The sequence below is a fragment of the Nanorana parkeri genome, unplaced genomic scaffold, assembly GCF_000935625.1.
Source record: "Nanorana parkeri isolate BGI_ZX_2015 unplaced genomic scaffold, ASM93562v1 scaffold116, whole genome shotgun sequence".
NCBI lineage: Eukaryota > Metazoa > Chordata > Amphibia > Anura > Dicroglossidae > Nanorana > Nanorana parkeri.
In genome coordinates, this window is record NW_017306384.1 from 684,407 (window position 1) to 702,689 (window position 18,283).

Here is an 18,283-nt window from a genome sequence, read left to right on the forward strand (position 1 = left end):
AATGTTAGGGAGAAGAGGGGGGTGGACATTTGTGTTCAAATCAGGAGAGAAGCCTAGGATGACAATGCTGCTTCTCCATAGATACAGTACAGTAAGTGAGCATTGCCACCTTAGCACAAAAAGCCTGTACCTGGGATCACCAGGTAATGTAAAGTAAAAATGTCAGAACAAACAAAAAGACGAATGCAGCCACCACATCTAAGAACTGATAAACTGCAGTTTATTAAATTTTTGTTCCTGGGTTCAGATATACTTTAGGGCTCATTAACATGAGCCCACACACTAAAACACTTGCAGCGTGTGAGCTAGTGTGGTGTGACAGGTCTGGTGAGAGGCAGTGCTGTCTCAACGCATCGCACTTCATTTAGGTCCCTGCTCAGCAGCGCAGTGTGCTGCACTACAGGGTGGTGATCTGCGATGCTACACAATACACTGCAAAAAAGAAGCATGTCTGTATTTTTTCACAGCACACCGCACATCACACCTGCATTATAGTGTTAACGGGGCACATAGAATACAATTGTTTTCTATGCCTCCTAGTGGTGACTGACGTTGTTCAGTTGCTGAAAAATGCCAGTCAATGCATATATTGTTAATAAGCCCTTTTTATTAACCCTTACAGTGGGGCTACTCATACACTGCAAGGGTTAAGTGCTTGTTTGTGTCTCGGTGCTAAAATAACAAAATGATACTCGCCTGAAGCTCTGAGCCGTCCAGCTGTCACTGCGCTCCTTCCAGCCTGTCTTCCCCCTCCGCTGTAGCATTAGAATCAGCTTCAGCATCCTCATGTCTATATACTGTGTATAGACATTGATGACTTACCGGACCTTAGACCACTGCAGAGGAGGGGGAGAGACTTTGGAAGGATCGGCCTAAAAAAAAAAAGCTGGTTCAGGTGAGTCTAACTTTTTTTTTTTTTGGATACAAACGAGCACTTAACCATTGCATTGCGGGGTTAATAAAACATTTCCTGGAGTTGTTCTTTAATGTATGGAAACTCCTTCGAGATGCAATAAAACACTCCCTAACTAAGAAAAACCATAAAACATGATACCCCACAGTAAACCATTCCCCCCTTTCCACATGGTATATAAAAATGTAAGACTAAGAGGGTAATTTATAAATCATTCACAAAGCAAACAAGATTCACAATGCATTATGGCCACTAGGTGGAGCTGAGGAGCATAGAAAATGGCTATGCAAATGGTTCATAAATCACCCCCTAAGTGTGTATATATAACGTGAAATCCCTTATGGTAGATCTATTTAGATCAGAACGTTGGAAAACTGAGGTCTCAAGAGGCGTAATATCAGGCTCCATACATATGTTGTTAGGATTTCTGGTTTCCCTTCCACTAGATCTTTTATAATATGCATTTATATTCAGTATAAGCTTTGTTATTTCCTTATTGTAGCCCTGAACAAGGAGTGTGCAAACCCCCAAAACACGCTGGCTCTCTTTCTAATAGACATGTGCACCAGCAAAAAATTTGTTTCGTTTAGTTTTGATTCGGATTTTGCATTATTTTGTTTTTCGGATTCGAGTCCGAAATTAAATTCGTTTCGGAATTCGGATTCGGATGAAATTCGTTAGCGGTAGTCCGGTCGAAATTTCGTTTTTGGACAAAATTTCTTTTTTTTTAGCGGTAGTCCGGTCGAAATTTTGAATTTTGTTTATGGACGAAATTTCGTTGCAGCAAAATAGCATTAGGAAAAAAAAATTTATTTTTATTTTTTCTTTAGTTTGCGGAAGATGAAAAAAAAGTGTGAGGTTCCCCCCCCAATTCATACCAGACCCTTTAGGTCTGGTAGGAATGTTAAGAGGGGCCCCCTCAAGTTAAAACACAAAAAAAGGGCGTGGGGTTCCCCCCAAAATACTACCAGACCCTTTAGGTCTGGTAGGAATTTTAAGGGGGAACCCCAGCCCCAAAAAATGGGGGGGGGAAACGTATGTTCCCTCCTAACAGTCCTTCCAGACCCTTGATCCGAGCACTGGCCCGGCAGGAAAGGGGGGGGGGGGGGGGCAATAGTTTCCAAATGCTATTCAGGTCTGTGAGTTGAGATGTCATCTGAAAAGCATTATGACACCTCGGCTCACAGACCCGAATAGCATTCGGAAACTCATGAATAGTATTCTGGAGTTCCCGAATGCTATGTAGCATTTGACAGGTGAGAGTGTCAAATGGACGGAGCAAGCCGTGATGTCATGTCTAGCTCCTCCCATCTGTTTATTTTCGGAATGAATGTCATTTTTGCGGTGCATTTTCGTCGGTTTCAGATGGGGGTCGTGCGGTGGGACTTTTTTTATTGCGGCGGGTTGGCGGGGGTCCTGCACCGTGATTGACGCTGGATTACATCGATGGAGCCATTTATTTATTTTTTTATTAAAGGAATAGTCAAAAATGTTTTGTTTTCAATTAAAGGATTTTATCAAAAGTCTGTACTTTTTACTAGCTATTTGATTTAACCCTTTAGTGAATGGGTCTGGGTACAAGTACCCCGATATTCACAAGGGGGAGGGCGGCATCTGAGTGCCCCCTTATTTAAAGGGGTACCCCGATGCAAATAAGCCCCCTTGACCCGGTGGTTGTGGGGGAGAGGCCCTTGTCCATCGGCACGGGGACACCCTCCCAATGCCAAGGGCACGTGGCCTGGTAAGGCACTCGATCGCCCCTTTCCTGCCCTGCCGGGCCAGTGCTCGGATCAAGGGTCTGGTGGGACTGTTAGGAGGGACCCCATGTTTTCCCCATTTTTGGGGGGCTGGGGATCCCCCTTTTTTTTTGTGTTTTAACTTGAGGGGGTCCCTCCTAACATTCCTACCAAACCTAAAGGGTCTGGTATGAATTGGTGGGGAACCTCATGCTTTTTTTTTTTTTTCATCTTCTGTAAACTAAAAAAAAAATTATATTTTCTTTTTTTCACTAACGTCATTTTGCTGCAACGAAATTTCGTCCATAAATGAAATTGCGACCGGACTACCGCTAAAAAACAAAATTTTGTCCAAAAACGAAAATTCAAACGGGCTACCGCTAACTACATTTGTATGAAATTTCGGGAATTCGGATTCGTTTTAGCTGTAATTCGGAATTTGGATACATCTGAATCTCCGAATTTCCAAAATTTCGTCCGAATTTGGTTTCGTTCCGAAACTAATCGCACATGTCTACTTTCTACTGATTATTTATTATAACATTGCTGTGGACTCCCTGACTATTGGTGTGGCACTCCTTCTGCTTCTTGTATTCTTGTAAAGATGGACTTTTCTCACTTTTCACAACACCCCCCCTTTTTCCCTTTTGGGGGTTTTCTGCTATATGTAAGCAGCCTGAGCAGTATGCTTGATGCGTTTTTACATTTTATTTTTTTTTGTTTTAATATGTTTTTATTATTATTTCACATAAATACATTTATACATGATACATTTAGAGGTATATAACTTCAATGTATCTCTTAAATAACATAAATGATTCATAGCTCTAATTAAAATAAGTGCACCCTCTAGTGTTTACCAACCATAACCCATAATCCCTTTCTCCGGTTTTACATTTTATTTGAACTGGAGCATGCAATGAATTTGGCCCGTGTCTGCAATCACCTGTGTCCTTCTCTTTTGTATTAACTAAAACATTTGATTTCATTTTAGGCTGTTTTCATATCCCCCGATGCCTGTACATGTGTGAGGAGATTCTGTCCAGGCTTCTGGAAGAAGACAACCAAGCCACAGACTAATTACTAAAGACTACATGAGATTGGTGAAACATTCCTGGCTGGAAAATTGTGCCTAGTTATTTCATAGCAGCTCACACAGCAATTTATTTACACTGCAATTTATCTAAAGGTGGAAATTCTTTGTGGTCATCCTTACCTATGCTGATTTTTCAATGGTGAGCCTTGATAGGTTAGCTTGTGATAGAGATAAAGATTTACGGAACACTACTTTTGTAACTTTTTGGACTCTTGCATTTTGACCAACGGTGATCATTTATGATCATCTGTAACTGCAGTGCATCAATGTAGATCATCCTATATTTGAATGTAGAAATTATTAATGGCCATCCCTGCTCAATAATCTAATTTTTATCATCATAGTAGGAACTGTTTGTGACGAGTACAAAAGTTTACTGCAGATTTCAGTTGTCATTGGCATCTGCAGCACTCGTATACGTTCATCTGCACTTATAGATCCCTCTCAGTCCCCCTGCAAAGTCTCTCAAATACCTGTTGATCCCGCCACTGAAATCCACCTAATAAAGCTTACTGGGATGGCGTGACATCAATGCTGCACTACTTCTGAATTCAGAGCAGAGTTGCCACTCTTACTTAGACTGTGCCTGCTAGCATTACAGTGGGATGAGATGTTTTAGGGTGCACGGCTAACAGCATTGTCATTGGTGATTCACAAGACTGGAGTCTGTCAATCATCACCTGGCCACACCTAGTCACACCCACTACTTTGTGAATTGACAGCATTGCCTCTGTTGCTGAGGTCCTCCCAGGGTAAGCTGCAGTGTCTGGAAGGGGCAGAACGTGAAACAAAAATGAGGATTTCACTTAAAGGAATTTTTTGTTTAATTTATTAGGCCTGTGCATCAACTAGTGACTGATTTTGGTACTTGTTTAGACTGTTATACTGTAACGTATGTGTGTATAGCTAATAATCAGACAAAACTGCATGTTGAAACCACGAAATGTTTTTAAACTGTATTTTATAATTAAAATTAGTAATTGTATTAGTAATGAATCTGCAATCAAGCTTGCTCAAATTTTTGCCTAGATGACAATGCTCTTGTAGCCTCCTGGGATATCCTTGTCAAATATCCTAGGAAGCAGCAGGGGCAAACTGCCCCCCTTAGGGGGATGACTGCAGAACCCTGAAGAGACAGACGGCTCCTGGTAACGTCACAGAAGATGGAGATGCAGGTTGCAGCAGCGGCTTAAAGCAGGACAATGCTGGATTTGCTGGGCAGCTGAGCATGTTTTGGGGAAAACCTACTACCTGAACTGATTATATCACTTTAACTTCCAGTTTAGCATCTGGGGAATGTCCTAGATAAGCATCAATGCTCTGTATATCCAAAGGAAGGTAAAGAAAACCTCCAGATAATTTTCTGGACGTTTTCACTTATTTCCTGACTCCACACATGGCATTCGGTTTACTCTAACCCTACTTTCTCTTTCCCTTCTCCCTCTACAATCAAATAAAATCTTATAGTGTATACCAGAAGAGGAAGTTGTAAGAAGGGTTCCAATTTATAGTATTTAGAAAACTGGTATTCTACTTTTAGTGAAGAAAAGTGTGGAGCCTGTGTTCAGAGGCAGGATTCCTCCCCCAAATCTACTTTGTTGGCTTCATCATTGGAAATAGAAAGTAGTGACATTGTTCAGACTGTTCCAACTGACAAAGAGCTACATGTAACCACTTACAGGTACATATAATATATTTGATAGACAAAGGAGTGTCTGGTTATGTGTAACCCACATGCAACAAATTCCTTTTCATTATTCTGCTTGGGAAACGTCTTACCAAAGAAATAAAACCCATTGGGAACTGAAAGCATATAATATTTATTGTAAAAACTTTTGGCATTAGTCTAGAATGGTACTAATGTAGGTTAGGGCTGCGCTCCACACTCTCTAATAAGGCATGTGTGAATGGGCACTGCAAGAATGTTTTGTATTTTTCCAAGCATTTTTTAAAGTGACATGAATAGAAAAATGCAGAGCAAAATGCCACCATAAATTCAACATGCAGGACTTTTTTCCCCCCAATACCACAGTCATCCAGGGGGGTGGCTGGGATGTTTATTGATTTTGGATAAAAAATACAATAATGGAGAAGACAATATGAGGAATCAAGAAAAAGGTTTCCTTTAGCAACTTTTTTGGACTGCATTTAGCACAATTAATTCATAATGCTAAGGCATATATCAAAGACACCATTGTGTTAGAGTCACCAAATTGTGTCAGTGTTCTTTGCCTGGCTCCCAAGTGTTCCTTGTCACATGGGATGTCTCAAGCCATACACCATAAAGATCTTCACTGGTAGGGATGAGGATTGTGTTCTCTGTCTGGTTGGGTTCATGGCAAACTTTGCATATTTGCTGTTAGGCCAAAAGGCACACTTATGGGCAAGTTTCCCAGGTGTCATAAGCGAACACCATAATGTTTTGCCTGACCTGTGAACTCAGGTGAAGAATTATGGCCAATAATGGAACTTTGAAAATGTGCCAGCCCCCTCCATATAAAAGTCAGCTCTCCCAGCATCCTTTTGTCGGTGTGTGTTGGAGTTGGTGGGGGACAGCTGACCGCTTTGTGAGGGAGAGACAGTTTGTGCTAGTTGTATAATGCTAGTAGTGGGGTAGCACAAAGTTATAGAAAGCTATATTCACTAGAGATGCACCGATATATCGGACGCCGAAACATCGGGCGAAAATGGCACTTTTGGTTAAATGCCGAAAGTGCAATTTTTCTGCCGATACAGCGGCGCATCCCTGATTTCTTTCCTCTGGGCGCTGCTCCTTGTCCCAGCGGGGAGGAGAGAAAGTGTGGCAACCAGCCGAGCGCTGCAGGAGGAGAGCGCTGTGAGCGGCCGGCGTCTCTCCTCCCACACCGCTCAGCCTCCTATCACGGTATGGCAGAGCAGTGTGTGGGCGGAGACAGCCCGCGCTGTCACAGGAGGCTGCGCTCTCCTCCCTGCACCGCTCGCTCAGCCTCCTGTGACAGCGTGTCAGAGAGGAGAGTGAGTACAGAAACTCGATGATCAGTGATCGCTGAGTGTTTGTGCATAATTGAGGACATAGTATGTCTACTATATCCTCATAAATATACTCCTTTGACCCACAAGAGGACTACAGCCAAACAAAAGTGTCAGGGAACCAAGCAACTAAAACTGCTGGTTAAAAAATAAGAATTTATTGAAAGCAACAATAAACAAAATAGCAAACAATAGGTAAATCCAAGACATAGTCAGACCCGAAGCCAAAGCGGAGGAGGCAGCCAATCTAGGTCTGGAACCCAGAGAGGAGGATTAACAAGTACATTTGTTGAGACTAGAACCAGGAGATCAGTAGACAGAGCCAGGATCATACACCGAGCTCAGGAGCAAGCAGAGAGCACTTGGTATGTCTGGACAAATGAAAGGGCTGAAACCAAGTAAAAGGACTGATGATTATATAGTCAACTGGAGCCGTATCATCACTGTGAGACAGGAAGTTGCCAGGAGTTTGTCAGTAGTGGCAGAATGATGACGTTTCTGGGTTTGCTCATAAGAGGGTGCCTAGGAGCAACAGTCAGTGTCAGAAACACTGCACATAAGCTCAACCTGCAGCTCAAGTGGACAAGGAAGGGTAAGAAACCCTGACAAAGGGTTTGGCTTTACTTCTATCTTAAGACCCCTGAAAGCTTTTGTCTGTCTGTGTCACAGTAGAGAGATTCCTCTTTATTTCCTGAGAAACAAGAGGAAGTAGTAGGATATTTGTCCAACTGAAGTGAATGCCCCTCCTAGAGAGTTGTCACCAGAATCGGTGTGCGTATCCAAAGGTTTCCCCTCACTTACCTGTTCTGTTTTCCTGTAAAGTTATGTATTTCCCATCACTTTTTGTACTGGGGACAATGGTCATCACAACCGGAACTGACAGAGAGGAAGATGACAGGGCCATGGACTAGGGGGAGTTTTACTCTGTACAAGCCCATCCCCTAGAGCAGGAGTGGGAAACACTGGCCCTCCAGCTGTTGTTAAACTACAAGTCCCATGAGGCACTGCAAGACTGTGACAGTTACAGGCATGACTCACAGAGGCATGTTGGAATTTGTAGTTAAAGCACAGCTAGAGGGCTGGAGTTGCTACCCCTGCCCTAGACAAAATAAGAATAGTCTTCATCAATGGGGAGAGGGCCATTTTAAGTATGTTTAACTTCCCAGAGTAAGGCTTAATGAATACATTTTTTTTTCCTTCAAGAATGTGGTGCTATGAAAGGCTTTAATGTCACCCTGTTCTAGGCAGGGGCCTGTACTGACATCCATTTATATTCTGACTCCGATTGTTGTATTAGCAATTTATCTCTTGTTGAGACCTCAATGCCTGGCCGGTATAAGCAGTAGGGATGCACCGATACCGGTTCCGATACCAGTGCCGATACTTGGCATTTTCATGAGCACTCCCAGGGCTGCAGCTGGAACCTAGCTCTGGCACTCCACCACTGTCCTGAAATCATTAGTCTGTATTGTTTTAGAAAAACTGTGACATGACAATAAACAAAAATGTATCAGTACTTGTATCTGTAAGTACTTGGGCAATCAGTACTGGCAACAATTGTATCGGTGCACCACTTTTTATATCTTCTGCCGTGACAGGATCGAGAAGTGAGCGAACGCCGCTATGTGTTCGCTCACCTCCCGATCTACTGAGCCGACCTGTGACAGTTTCATTGTCACAGGTCGGCTAGAACTATGAGGATGGGTGATAAGCACTCACCTCATAGTTCTCCTTTAAGGAAAGTAACTATGACAATTCTCACTTCACATTAATATAAATATTTACCATGAATATGAATTGTGTGATATTTTTACAACTGTGTAACAGTTCAGTTTTTCTACATTGATGTGGAGTTGGCTATTCACAGTGTGGTTTGGTACAGTATAACATTCTAAGAGAATCAAAGCTTGTTGGTTAAAAACAATAATAAAGAATAAGGTATACTTGTGGAACAATAGAAAGACGTAAAAGAGGAAAACACACCAACCTAAGGCATTCTCATAAGACCACTTTATTTTTAAAAATCATGAAGCAGAAGAGGAGCGGACATATCAACTGCAATGCTGATGGAGGATGAACACCAGAGCAAGGAGTACCATGGATGTTAAAGTATTTGTCTCTTCTCCTGATTGCGGCTGCAATGTTCTGCAGGCTCTAATTCAATTGCATTGTAATTAAACATATAGAAATGCACATTTTTGTTTTTTATCGGTGTGTGTGTATTTATTTGCTTTTCTCAAAGATGGTCTGTGCCTTGAAAGGAAGCCAGATTTGAGATTCAGCTACCCCGAATGTATGGTTTAATAATTTCCCATTGACGTAAAAGGCAGACAGCGGTAACTGAATTGTGTTGCTCGGTTTGAAATAAGAAAAAAATCCGCCCTGACCATGCTGTGCCAGTAGGTGGCGCTGTGCGCAGTGGCAGCTACCACTCCGGGTCCGCCAACAGGTGGCGCTGTGCGCAGTGGCAAGTATTAACTCCGGGCTCGCCAGTAGGTGGCGCTGTGTCGAGTGCCACTTGTCTATTTTCTTGCTGGTAAATTGGACGAGTCAAGATTGCCCGCTAATCTGAATGGCTGCCCAGGCCACGTGACAGGTGTTTGCGGAAGCGGCTGTGCGTGCGTGTTTTGCGGGAGGAGTGCAATGGCTCAGGCTTCTCAATCCAACAGGATTCCGCCGGAGGATCGGCCGAGGCCGCGGAATGTCTCCCGGGAGGAAGCTCTGAAGCTAGAAGGCTACAGACACGCCTGCCATGTCATGCTGTATGCGCCGACAACCGCCAAACTCTTCGACCGTGTCCCCATCAGATACATTGTGCTGGTGAGAAATATGTAAAGCGGACCAGTCTCCTGGGAAACGGCACGGTTAAAGAGCCTGTCATCAATGAATTTTCATGAGATGACACTGTTACTAACTGAAGCTGGTTATATAGAAAAATGGTGACCTTGCCCCCACCCAGCATGTCTGACCTGTGATTTTCACAATGGGATTAATAGATTCTGGTGTTGATGGCTCAGGAGGGGTTAAAGTGGAAGTAACGTATTTGTTCTTATAGGAGCTTTTTGCCATGTTGTGCAAGTATGTACATTATATTATGGCACGCTTACCATGTAAAATGTCCCCCTCCAGTGCTGCAATGCCTGTCATCTGCCTTGATGCTACAATGATGTTCCTTCTGTCTGCTCCTTGTCTTCTGTTAGCTTCAGGAGACTTTGGTCATCTTGACTGATGTAACTCCCGGCATCTGTATGCTGGGCTGCGCATAAAAATCTGTCAGTATATAATGGCTAAAGATTTTTGAGTGAAATACTAAATGTATAGGGCAGGACTGCGCTGGGGGTACAGATACTACACCTGTACTGGCGGAGGGTGAGGACTGTTTGCCGAAAGGTAAGTGTAGCCGGGGGGGGGGGGAATTGTGCGTGTAGGAGAGTTCTGCTGCCTGGCCAACCCAATATGGCACAGAGTGGAATGGCAGCAGCACACAATGTTCTACGCGTGCGTTTATTTGCATGCAGATGGCGGGGGCAGCGGGGTTGGTTTTAATTATTTTTTTTCTACTTTATCACATTTTATTTATAACTTTTTTTTAAAAAACTTTTAATTTTTATTTACTTTTTTTCCCCACTTAACTTTATTTCTATCACATAGGGGATTCAAATCTCCTATGTGATAGTTTGGAGGTAACAGTTTCTCTTTATGTAACCTGCCCTCCAACACAGAACAGATGTTCTGTGCAGTTCCTGACCGCTGAGACAGGTGGCGCTGTGATTACAAACGCTCCGGTCTCAGAGATCACACACAGCAGACGAAGAATGGACTTCGTCTGCTCTACGGGCTCTATGGTGAGCTTATGTGCCGTGGTCACGGGTCCCCCAGAGCAGAGGGGGACTCTGAAAACCACGGCAGGTGGGGAGCGAAGGCCCGTACACTATCGCCACTGCTCGATTTGATATAGGTGATCTAATCCGATCACTTGTATAAAAACGAGCGGCGGCTCCACTATGTACATTTAGCTCTGCTTGCCTGGAGCAGGGCTAAATGTGCAAAAAAAGAAAACTACTCGCCCGGCGACGGAAACCATGTCCTGGGCGTCGGGCGATAGGAATTCCACACCCCTGCCTTAGAAATGTTGTGCCAACATGGTGAGAACAATTCACTGTTGAAAGTAACAATGTGCTTCTTCCTTACACCCTTGTAAGAATATTCTGAGGGCAAACAGACCAAATTCTATGACCCCTTACAAGGTGGTCAAACAGCGCTCAGATGATATCTCCAAATGTTAAGCTGGTAATTTCATCCAGTCATGCTCCCGGCAGGAATCAAACCACAACAATCTTTATCTCAATATTGCAGCAGGAAGGAAAAGGGAAATCCCATAGCTTAAAATTGTTACTATATTAAAGGCCATCTCCAGGCAAACAAAAAGCCACCCTTGTGGTGGGGCTACCCCCGCACTGTAAGGTTTAACTACTAATGTTTTCTCCAGGGGACTGGAGTAAAGCAGATTTACTTACCTGCTCCCGCTGGCCCCCTCCAGGCTGCTTGACCGGTTCCCGCATCCTCTCCTTCCCTTGGCTTTGGTGGTCCTATTTGTCATCAATTTGTTTTGATGACCATTATCACTGGATGGGGTTTTTTTTTTTTTTTACTTTGGAGAAAATCCAAATTTTTGAATTGTCACCAGAACAGGGAAATATTGGAGGTCTTCCAGTGGGAACACTTGTCCCAGAGACCGCTGTCTAAGAAAGGATTTTCCTCACTCTGTCACTGGCTACAGGCACAGAGTTGACCAGGCAGGTTCTGTGCTTTGCGATCACTGTGACTTACCATCGCAGCGATCACATGGCAATGTTTAGACTTGTGAGCCTTCCTCTTACAAAGGAGGAATAGGAAAGAATGAATGAATCATTCATTCAATAGTTCAAGATCCAAAAAACATCAGCAGATCTTGAGGGCTGTGGATTGATATTTTAATCCTTCAATCCCCCCCCCATCTTCTTGATTATGTCAGCTCCATCCTGTCTCTGCAATTACCTGTGTATTTACCCCTTCACCTTCCGTATACTGCAGATCTGTTCAGTAACCCCTTTATTTCCATCCTCCCAATGTATGTATGTATGTGACCTGTACGTTAACCCCTCCTCCTCCCTCTGTGTACATTAAAGGTATTTAGTGCACCATCATCAAGCTCTGTATTCTGCTCTTCTTTTTCTGAAAATCGTGGCAAAACAATTAGCTCACTTTTGGATGTCTACTTTCCCAAAAGGGCACATTTCAGGGGTTTACGTACTGTTCTGGCATTTTTATATGATATATTTTGTAACAGAAAACATATTTTGTATAGTATTTTTTTTTTTTTTTTAAACACAGTGGTTATTAAATCCCACTTAAAAAAGCTATATCTGTCTCTACAAATTGATATCAAAATTCATTTGAGTTCAAACTTTATTGACAGAGTAATTTTCAAACTATCAGCACTGAAAAATGTCCTGGACAGGAAGGGATGTAACATGCCAATCCTGAAGTAGATAACAAGATTATGCCAAAACCATGAATATGCATGAATCAAAAACTCCTAAGGGGCTTCTTTAACCACTGCGGTAGCTATGCTCCTGATATCGTCTTCAACAGGTGATGCTCTTAATTACAAGTGATCCGGGCAGCTGTACAGCAGCCTGCTAATGTTTTTATTTCAAAACTTTTAAAGCTGGCCATACACCTTACAGCCATCGCAAGACTTTTGTGATATTGTTGGTAAGACTTTTGTCTTGCGATGGTTGTAAGGTAATTAAAAAAAAAACGTACAATCTGCCTATCTTGGACAGGCAGATCGTACTTGCGATCAACGCAAGCCCTCCCCGCTAAGGGGCGGGCTTCCGATGACTGCAATGCTCAATGGGCAGTGTGCGCTTGCGCACCCCGGCCCGTGCGGCATTTGTCTTACAAGCACACCACAAACCCGCCGACAATCGCACGATTCTCGGCGGCTGTAGCTCGCGGTATACTGAGACGCCGCAGCTGAAGCGGATCCCGACAATTGTGCCAGGATCCCGCCCAGCTGCGTGACTGACAGCTGGCTCTGCCTCTAGGCAGAGCCAGCTGTACCCGCCCCCTCTCCGTCCGTTCCGCCAGTCAGCGCTGGCAGATCGGAGAGGGGGGAATCCAGCCCCTCCCCTGTCACGGCAGAGAGCCGTGACAGGATCGAGAGGTGAGCAAACGCCGGTATGTGTTCGCTCACCTCCCAATCTACTGAGCTGACCTGTGACAGTCTCATTGTCACAAGTCGGCTAGAACTATGAGGTGAGTGAAAAGCACTCACCTCATAGTTCTCTTTTAATGCGGCCCCACCTTTTCTCTTTTACCAACAAATTCTGTTTTATATTGTGTTTGTGTGCAGTGAAATTCATTTTGTTTGTTTTTTAACCTAAAATCAATTTGATAAACCTTTGCATAAATATTGTGCAACATAAAAAAAATTTATCTAACTTTTTTATATTCTACAGGGCCTCTGCTTTCAGAAAGTATAGATTTGTTTGCTAGTTTAAAATAATTTTCTATAGAAAAATTCAGATTTTAGCATAATGAAACAATTGCTCCTGTAGTAAGGCAGTTGACCTTTACCCCCTTTCACTAAAAATCACATCAGCATGCAGCTCTGCATGCTGATATGAAATCATCTTACATTTATTAGATAAAACAAACATATTTTTCTTACAGTTACTGTTTTTCCACTTTCTGGTCTTCTTGGGCATTACTGATGGTGCCTGTGTCTAAGAGATGCACACTGGGAAGGTAACATCAGCAGTGCATTGGTAGGAAATCTCATCTGTAAACTGCAAAATCCCAGGAGATCTCAGGGAAGGCATTTTTCTCCCCTGTCCTAGTTCCAGGAAGTAAAGGGAGATAGATTAATCTGCCCCTAGTAAAAATGGCCACTGTTAGAAGAATGTGGAGGAAAACAAAAATAAGGTATGCAAAGCTGTCAATTATTCATAGGTATCTGTTTGTAGATTGTCATTACTAAATATTTCTAAATGTGCCTTTGTTGCTATTTTAAAGCTATGGGTAAGTTCCTCTTTTAAAGAGTATGACGAAGGTATAACTGTAATGTGTTCAACTGGGTAGTGAAGTCTATTACTGCTGGTTTCTTGCATGCAGGAAGATCTGCAAATACCTTAGAGACTGAGGGCAGAATTGTGGTTAGGGACAGATGACGCTTATATTGTCGGTAAGGCTGGCCAGTTGTATAGTCCAGCTGATATGAAAAAATGGTGTTTGAGAAGCATCTATCCCATCTATCTAGCTATCCCATCTATCGCAGTGGATGTCCATCAACTTAGGCTCTGTAAAATGTAGTGAATGTCTATAGCCAAGGTCCCTAACAGCAGCATAGTATGAGCTTCTTACCATTTTTGTACAGTGCTGTATTTTATTTTTGTTTCCTTTTAATCTTCTAGTGATTTTACGTATGACTTTGTTGTTTTTCCATGTGTGTCTTTTTGTCTCAGATGATGATGAGGTTTGATGGTCGTCTTGGTTTTCCGGGAGGATTTATAGATCCAAGAGATTCTTCTCTGGAAGAGGGCCTGAATCGGGAACTGCTAGAAGAACTGGGGGAATGTTTTACCACGCTGAAAGTAACGGAGGATAATTATAGGAGTTCACAGGTCCGAGAGATTCCACAGAAGGCCGTCACGCATTTCTTTGCCAAAGAACTGAATTTAGAAGAGGTGGAAATAATTGAAAAAGAGGCTGTCCGTGCAAAAGACCATGGATTAGAGGTGTGCAGAAGTATTGCCTGTTATAGCATGAGGTCATTTATTATGTGGTTTGTCTGAATACATTTAATTTTGCTTATCTACTTAAAGAGACACTATCAAAGCCGCCCACCCACTGATAGTTACCACTCCAGTGATACCCCTCTGCTCTTTCCTCAGGCAGACCTGGCACAAAATACTTGATATGAGGAGCATGTGACCTACTGAAAGAGAGGATGAAGTCCCCACTCCCTCTAGGCGGGCAAATGGGTGAAGTGTGTGTCTGTGTCGGGACACCCCCCCCCCCCCCCATTTCAGAGTTGTGAGGTTAAATAAAAAGAAAAAACGGCCAGGTATGTGTGTGTGGTCAGCATTAGTCTAGAAGAAAGTTTGGTTTAAGTCTATCACAAAAAAAAATCTGTGCCTAAGGGTTTGGGAAGGGAAACTGCACCCCATAAAAGCTGTGGTTGTCAGATTTTATGAGGTATAGGGGGACAGAAATGCAACCTTTGACATCACTAAAGGACTGCACATTTATATTCAGTGTACAGTATGTAATGCTACAAAAGACTGTCAGGAGATGGTCAGAGACGGTGGACATACTACTTGAGATGGTCAGAGACGGTGGACATACTACTTAGTACAGGGGGTGTGGAAATTTTGAAAAAACTACTTGCCCAAGGGCTAAAGCGGGGGCCCAATCCACTTATCCCTCAGGACAATCTAATTGTCCTGATATGGTTTTGGTAAAATCTTTTTGTATTTAACCATGCTAAGAAGCACTTTATATTGGTCAGCACGGTCAGGTTGTGAATGCTCAGTTTGCTAGCAAAATTTAAAATCCATGGCGCAGGGCTACATTAGACGGCAGTACAGGGTACTGATGGTACATCTGTATCGGCCGAGGGGAAGGACTGTTCACAGAAAGGCAAGTATAGCAGAGGGGGAAGAGGGGCCAGATTTGAGCGGTTAATTCCATTTTCCAAAATTACTTGGACAAGTGAACTTACCCTTTAATGCACATTGTGTGTGTTAGAGCAGTGGTTCTCAACCTGTGGGTCGCAACCCACAGTTGAGGGGGTCCCCACTTGCCTTGTGCTGCTCTAGGTAAGAGGCTCCTCAGCCTCCTCCTAGCGCAGCAGTGTCAGTACTCCTAGATAGCGCTGCAGCAGCAGCGACCGGAGAGTATCAGAGAGAGGGGAGCAGGCATGAGTGTGGAGAGATGAGTGCTTGGGCACTACAGAGCCTTCACTGGATGCCACCAGAGAGTCCGCATACCCTGCTGAGAGCCCACACAGATACTAGTATTGGTGCATCCCTAAATTTTACTGTTGGGGGTCACCACAACTTGGCAAATGTTACCAAGGGGTCCCGGCCCTAGAAAGGTTGAGAACCACTGTGTTAGAGTGCTGCTGCCTGGCTTCCACAGTATGGCACACATTGTAATGGGGGCAGCACACAATTCACTGTGTGTGTGTTGATTCGCATGCAGATGGCAGGGTTGGTTTTAAATTTGTAATTATTTTTTTGTTAATTTTCACTTAACTTTATTGCTATTACACAGGGGCTAACACAGCCCCTATCTGATAGCGTGTGGAGGTGACAGGTTCTCCTGATATTTGGGGTCTCCCTACTAGACTCCAGTACAGAAAATCGCTCTCCTGTGCAGCCTGGCTTGTGACAGCTGAGACAGAAAGCACTGTGAGCACAGCACTCCTGTCTAATTGATCACACAGAGCAGATCGGAGAACGGACATTCTCTGATCTGCTCTCGGCCCTCCATCTTGAAGTCATTTGCCGTGTTCTTGGGTCTCCTAGATGCACGGGAGATTCAAAAAACATGGGGGGGGGGGTGTTACAAGCAGACTGCTACAAGTGAACTTGGGGTTGTATACCCACCTAGATCACTTGTACAAAACAGGCAGCAGCTACGAGCAAACCTTTTTAGGCCATAGTTCTCTTTAGGGTCTCAGGAAGACATTTATGAATGTCCTCCTGTGACCCAAAACTATGTGACCGCTCTATGCTGACAATGCAGAGCCACGCTGCAGCCAGGAAAGAACCTGACAATTTTGTCGGGATCCATCCCGCTGCCTATTTGACAGCTGACTCTGCCTATCTAGAGGCAGAGCCAGCTGTACCCTCCTCCTCCCCTGTCCGTCACCTTAGTGCAGGAGAAACAGAGAGGGGGGAATCCCTGCGGAATGTGATCGCTCAGTCCTCGATCAATAGAGCCAATGTGTGACGGCTTCAGTCTATTTCACTCATCCCATATTTATCCTTTAATGGGCTCTGCAGGCAATGCTTATACATATACAGAAGTATGATTGTGATTTATGCCATTTAGCTTTTATTTTTCTTATTTTTTAGGTTATGGGAATAGTCCGTGTTCCCCTTTATACGTTACGTGATGGTTTCGGAGGTCTTCCGGCCTTCCTATCAAACAACTTCATTGGTAACTCCAAAAGCCAACTCCTATATGGGCTGCGTTCCCTCCGCCTGCTTCGCGAGGACCAGATCCAAGATGCAATATGGTCTAGTCAGAATATTCAGTTTTGATTCTCTGTAGTTTTGGAAGATAGAGATGAGATGTTCCCATTTCATAATTGTGCATCTGATTGTTTCTGACTGTATCAGTATGATTTCTCTATGTCCAAATATATCATGATTGTTCAATGCACTTAAAAGCTATCCAGCTAAAATTATATTTTCTTTCTAAGTAGGTGTAATTATGTTAAATCATTTAAAAGGACATATTAACCTTATGAATACTCTGGGAAGATTGTGCAACCGTAACAGAGGTTCCGGTGTTCCAGTGCAATGGTGTCATACTCCCATGGCTTGGGTTTCCTATTCATTCTTGCAGGGCTACCAATAGGGAGAGTATGACACCATTGCTCTGCCTAAAGCCAGTAAAGGGGGAGGAAGAACACAAGCTCCTAGGTGGAAACGGAAAAGGACAGCACCTGCTTAAAACAGTCAACCACATTACAGATTAACCAAATAGTCTTTTAAAGTATATGTCCAGGATTTAGTTTTATTCCTTTATTTTGGACAGTGTGGGAAAGTATTAGAACCCCCTATTGGGTTTTTTTACTGTTATTTGGGGCTCCATTAGAGAGATTTTCTTTCACTTCGTGTCCTAGTGACAACAGTTTGACCAGACAGGAAGTGAGAGAAAATCTGCAAGAGGGACACGGACAGCAATAAAAAGCTTTACTAAAAAGAAAAATCATTTTCCTTTCTGTCTATGTTAAAGTGTTAGAGATTTTTCCCTCATATCCTGGCTGGTGAAACTGTTGTCACCCTGGCAGGAATTAAGAGGAAATCTCTCTAATGGAGCCTTGGGTAGCAGTAAAAACCGCAAAAGGTAAAGAAGAAAAAATAAAGTGTTTGGCAGGATATGCACGTTAGGTGAAGCTTACATATCATGATTTAATAAAGAGTTTAACTGTGCTAGTGCTGAAATGCATACTGCACTATAATGTAAATGCAGAAATGCTTATTTTATATTTACAGATTATGTTCAAGTCTAACGATTTTGGGTTCAGCAGACTGAATACAGCTTATTGTTGGTGCAAATGATATCTTTGACACTATCCGTTATTTAAGAGACATTGGGAAAAGCACTTCAAATACACTAACTGTAATAGCAGAGATCCAGCAACCTAAGGCTAGGCATAGATGTAATGTTTTCTCTTTTTCGGCCCACAGATAAGTGTGGGTGGGGGAATCTTACCTTCTGGCTATTGTATTCAGGCAGCCATGA

General features: G+C 43.2%; 2 protein-coding genes across 2 annotated transcripts in view; both read left to right on the plus strand.

The window, feature by feature from the left end:
* Window positions 1-3,844, plus strand: part of RENBP (renin binding protein) — a 19,302-nt gene extending 15,458 nt beyond the window's left edge. The window contains exon 10 of the mRNA XM_018553308.1: window positions 3,644-3,844. Within this exon, the coding sequence (XP_018408810.1) occupies window positions 3,644-3,729 (86 nt within the window). The 3' untranslated portion in view covers window positions 3,730-3,844. The remainder of the gene's footprint in view (window positions 1-3,643) is intronic.
* A 5,506-nt stretch (window positions 3,845-9,350) lies between these two features.
* On the plus strand, window positions 9,351-17,116 carry LOC108784477 (U8 snoRNA-decapping enzyme-like). The gene is made up of 3 exons (XM_018553309.1): window positions 9,351-9,574; window positions 14,266-14,538; window positions 16,885-17,116. The coding sequence occupies exons 1-3, from the start codon at window positions 9,398-9,400 to the stop codon at window positions 17,071-17,073; spliced, it is 639 nt and encodes a 212-aa protein (XP_018408811.1). The 5' UTR covers window positions 9,351-9,397; the 3' UTR covers window positions 17,074-17,116.
* The last annotated feature ends 1,167 nt before the right edge of the window (window positions 17,117-18,283 follow it).

Excerpts from the sequence above, each read along its gene's own strand:
- LOC108784477 (XM_018553309.1), top strand. The coding sequence starts at position 9,398 with ATGGCTCAGGCTTCTCAATCCAACAGGATTCCGCCGGAGGATCGGCCG. Across the intron at positions 9,575-14,265 it reads CCATCAGATACATTGTGCTG|ATGATGATGAGGTTTGATGG; the intron begins GTGAGAAATATG and ends TTTTTGTCTCAG. Across the intron at positions 14,539-16,884 it reads CAAAAGACCATGGATTAGAG|GTTATGGGAATAGTCCGTGT; the intron begins GTGTGCAGAAGT and ends CTTATTTTTTAG.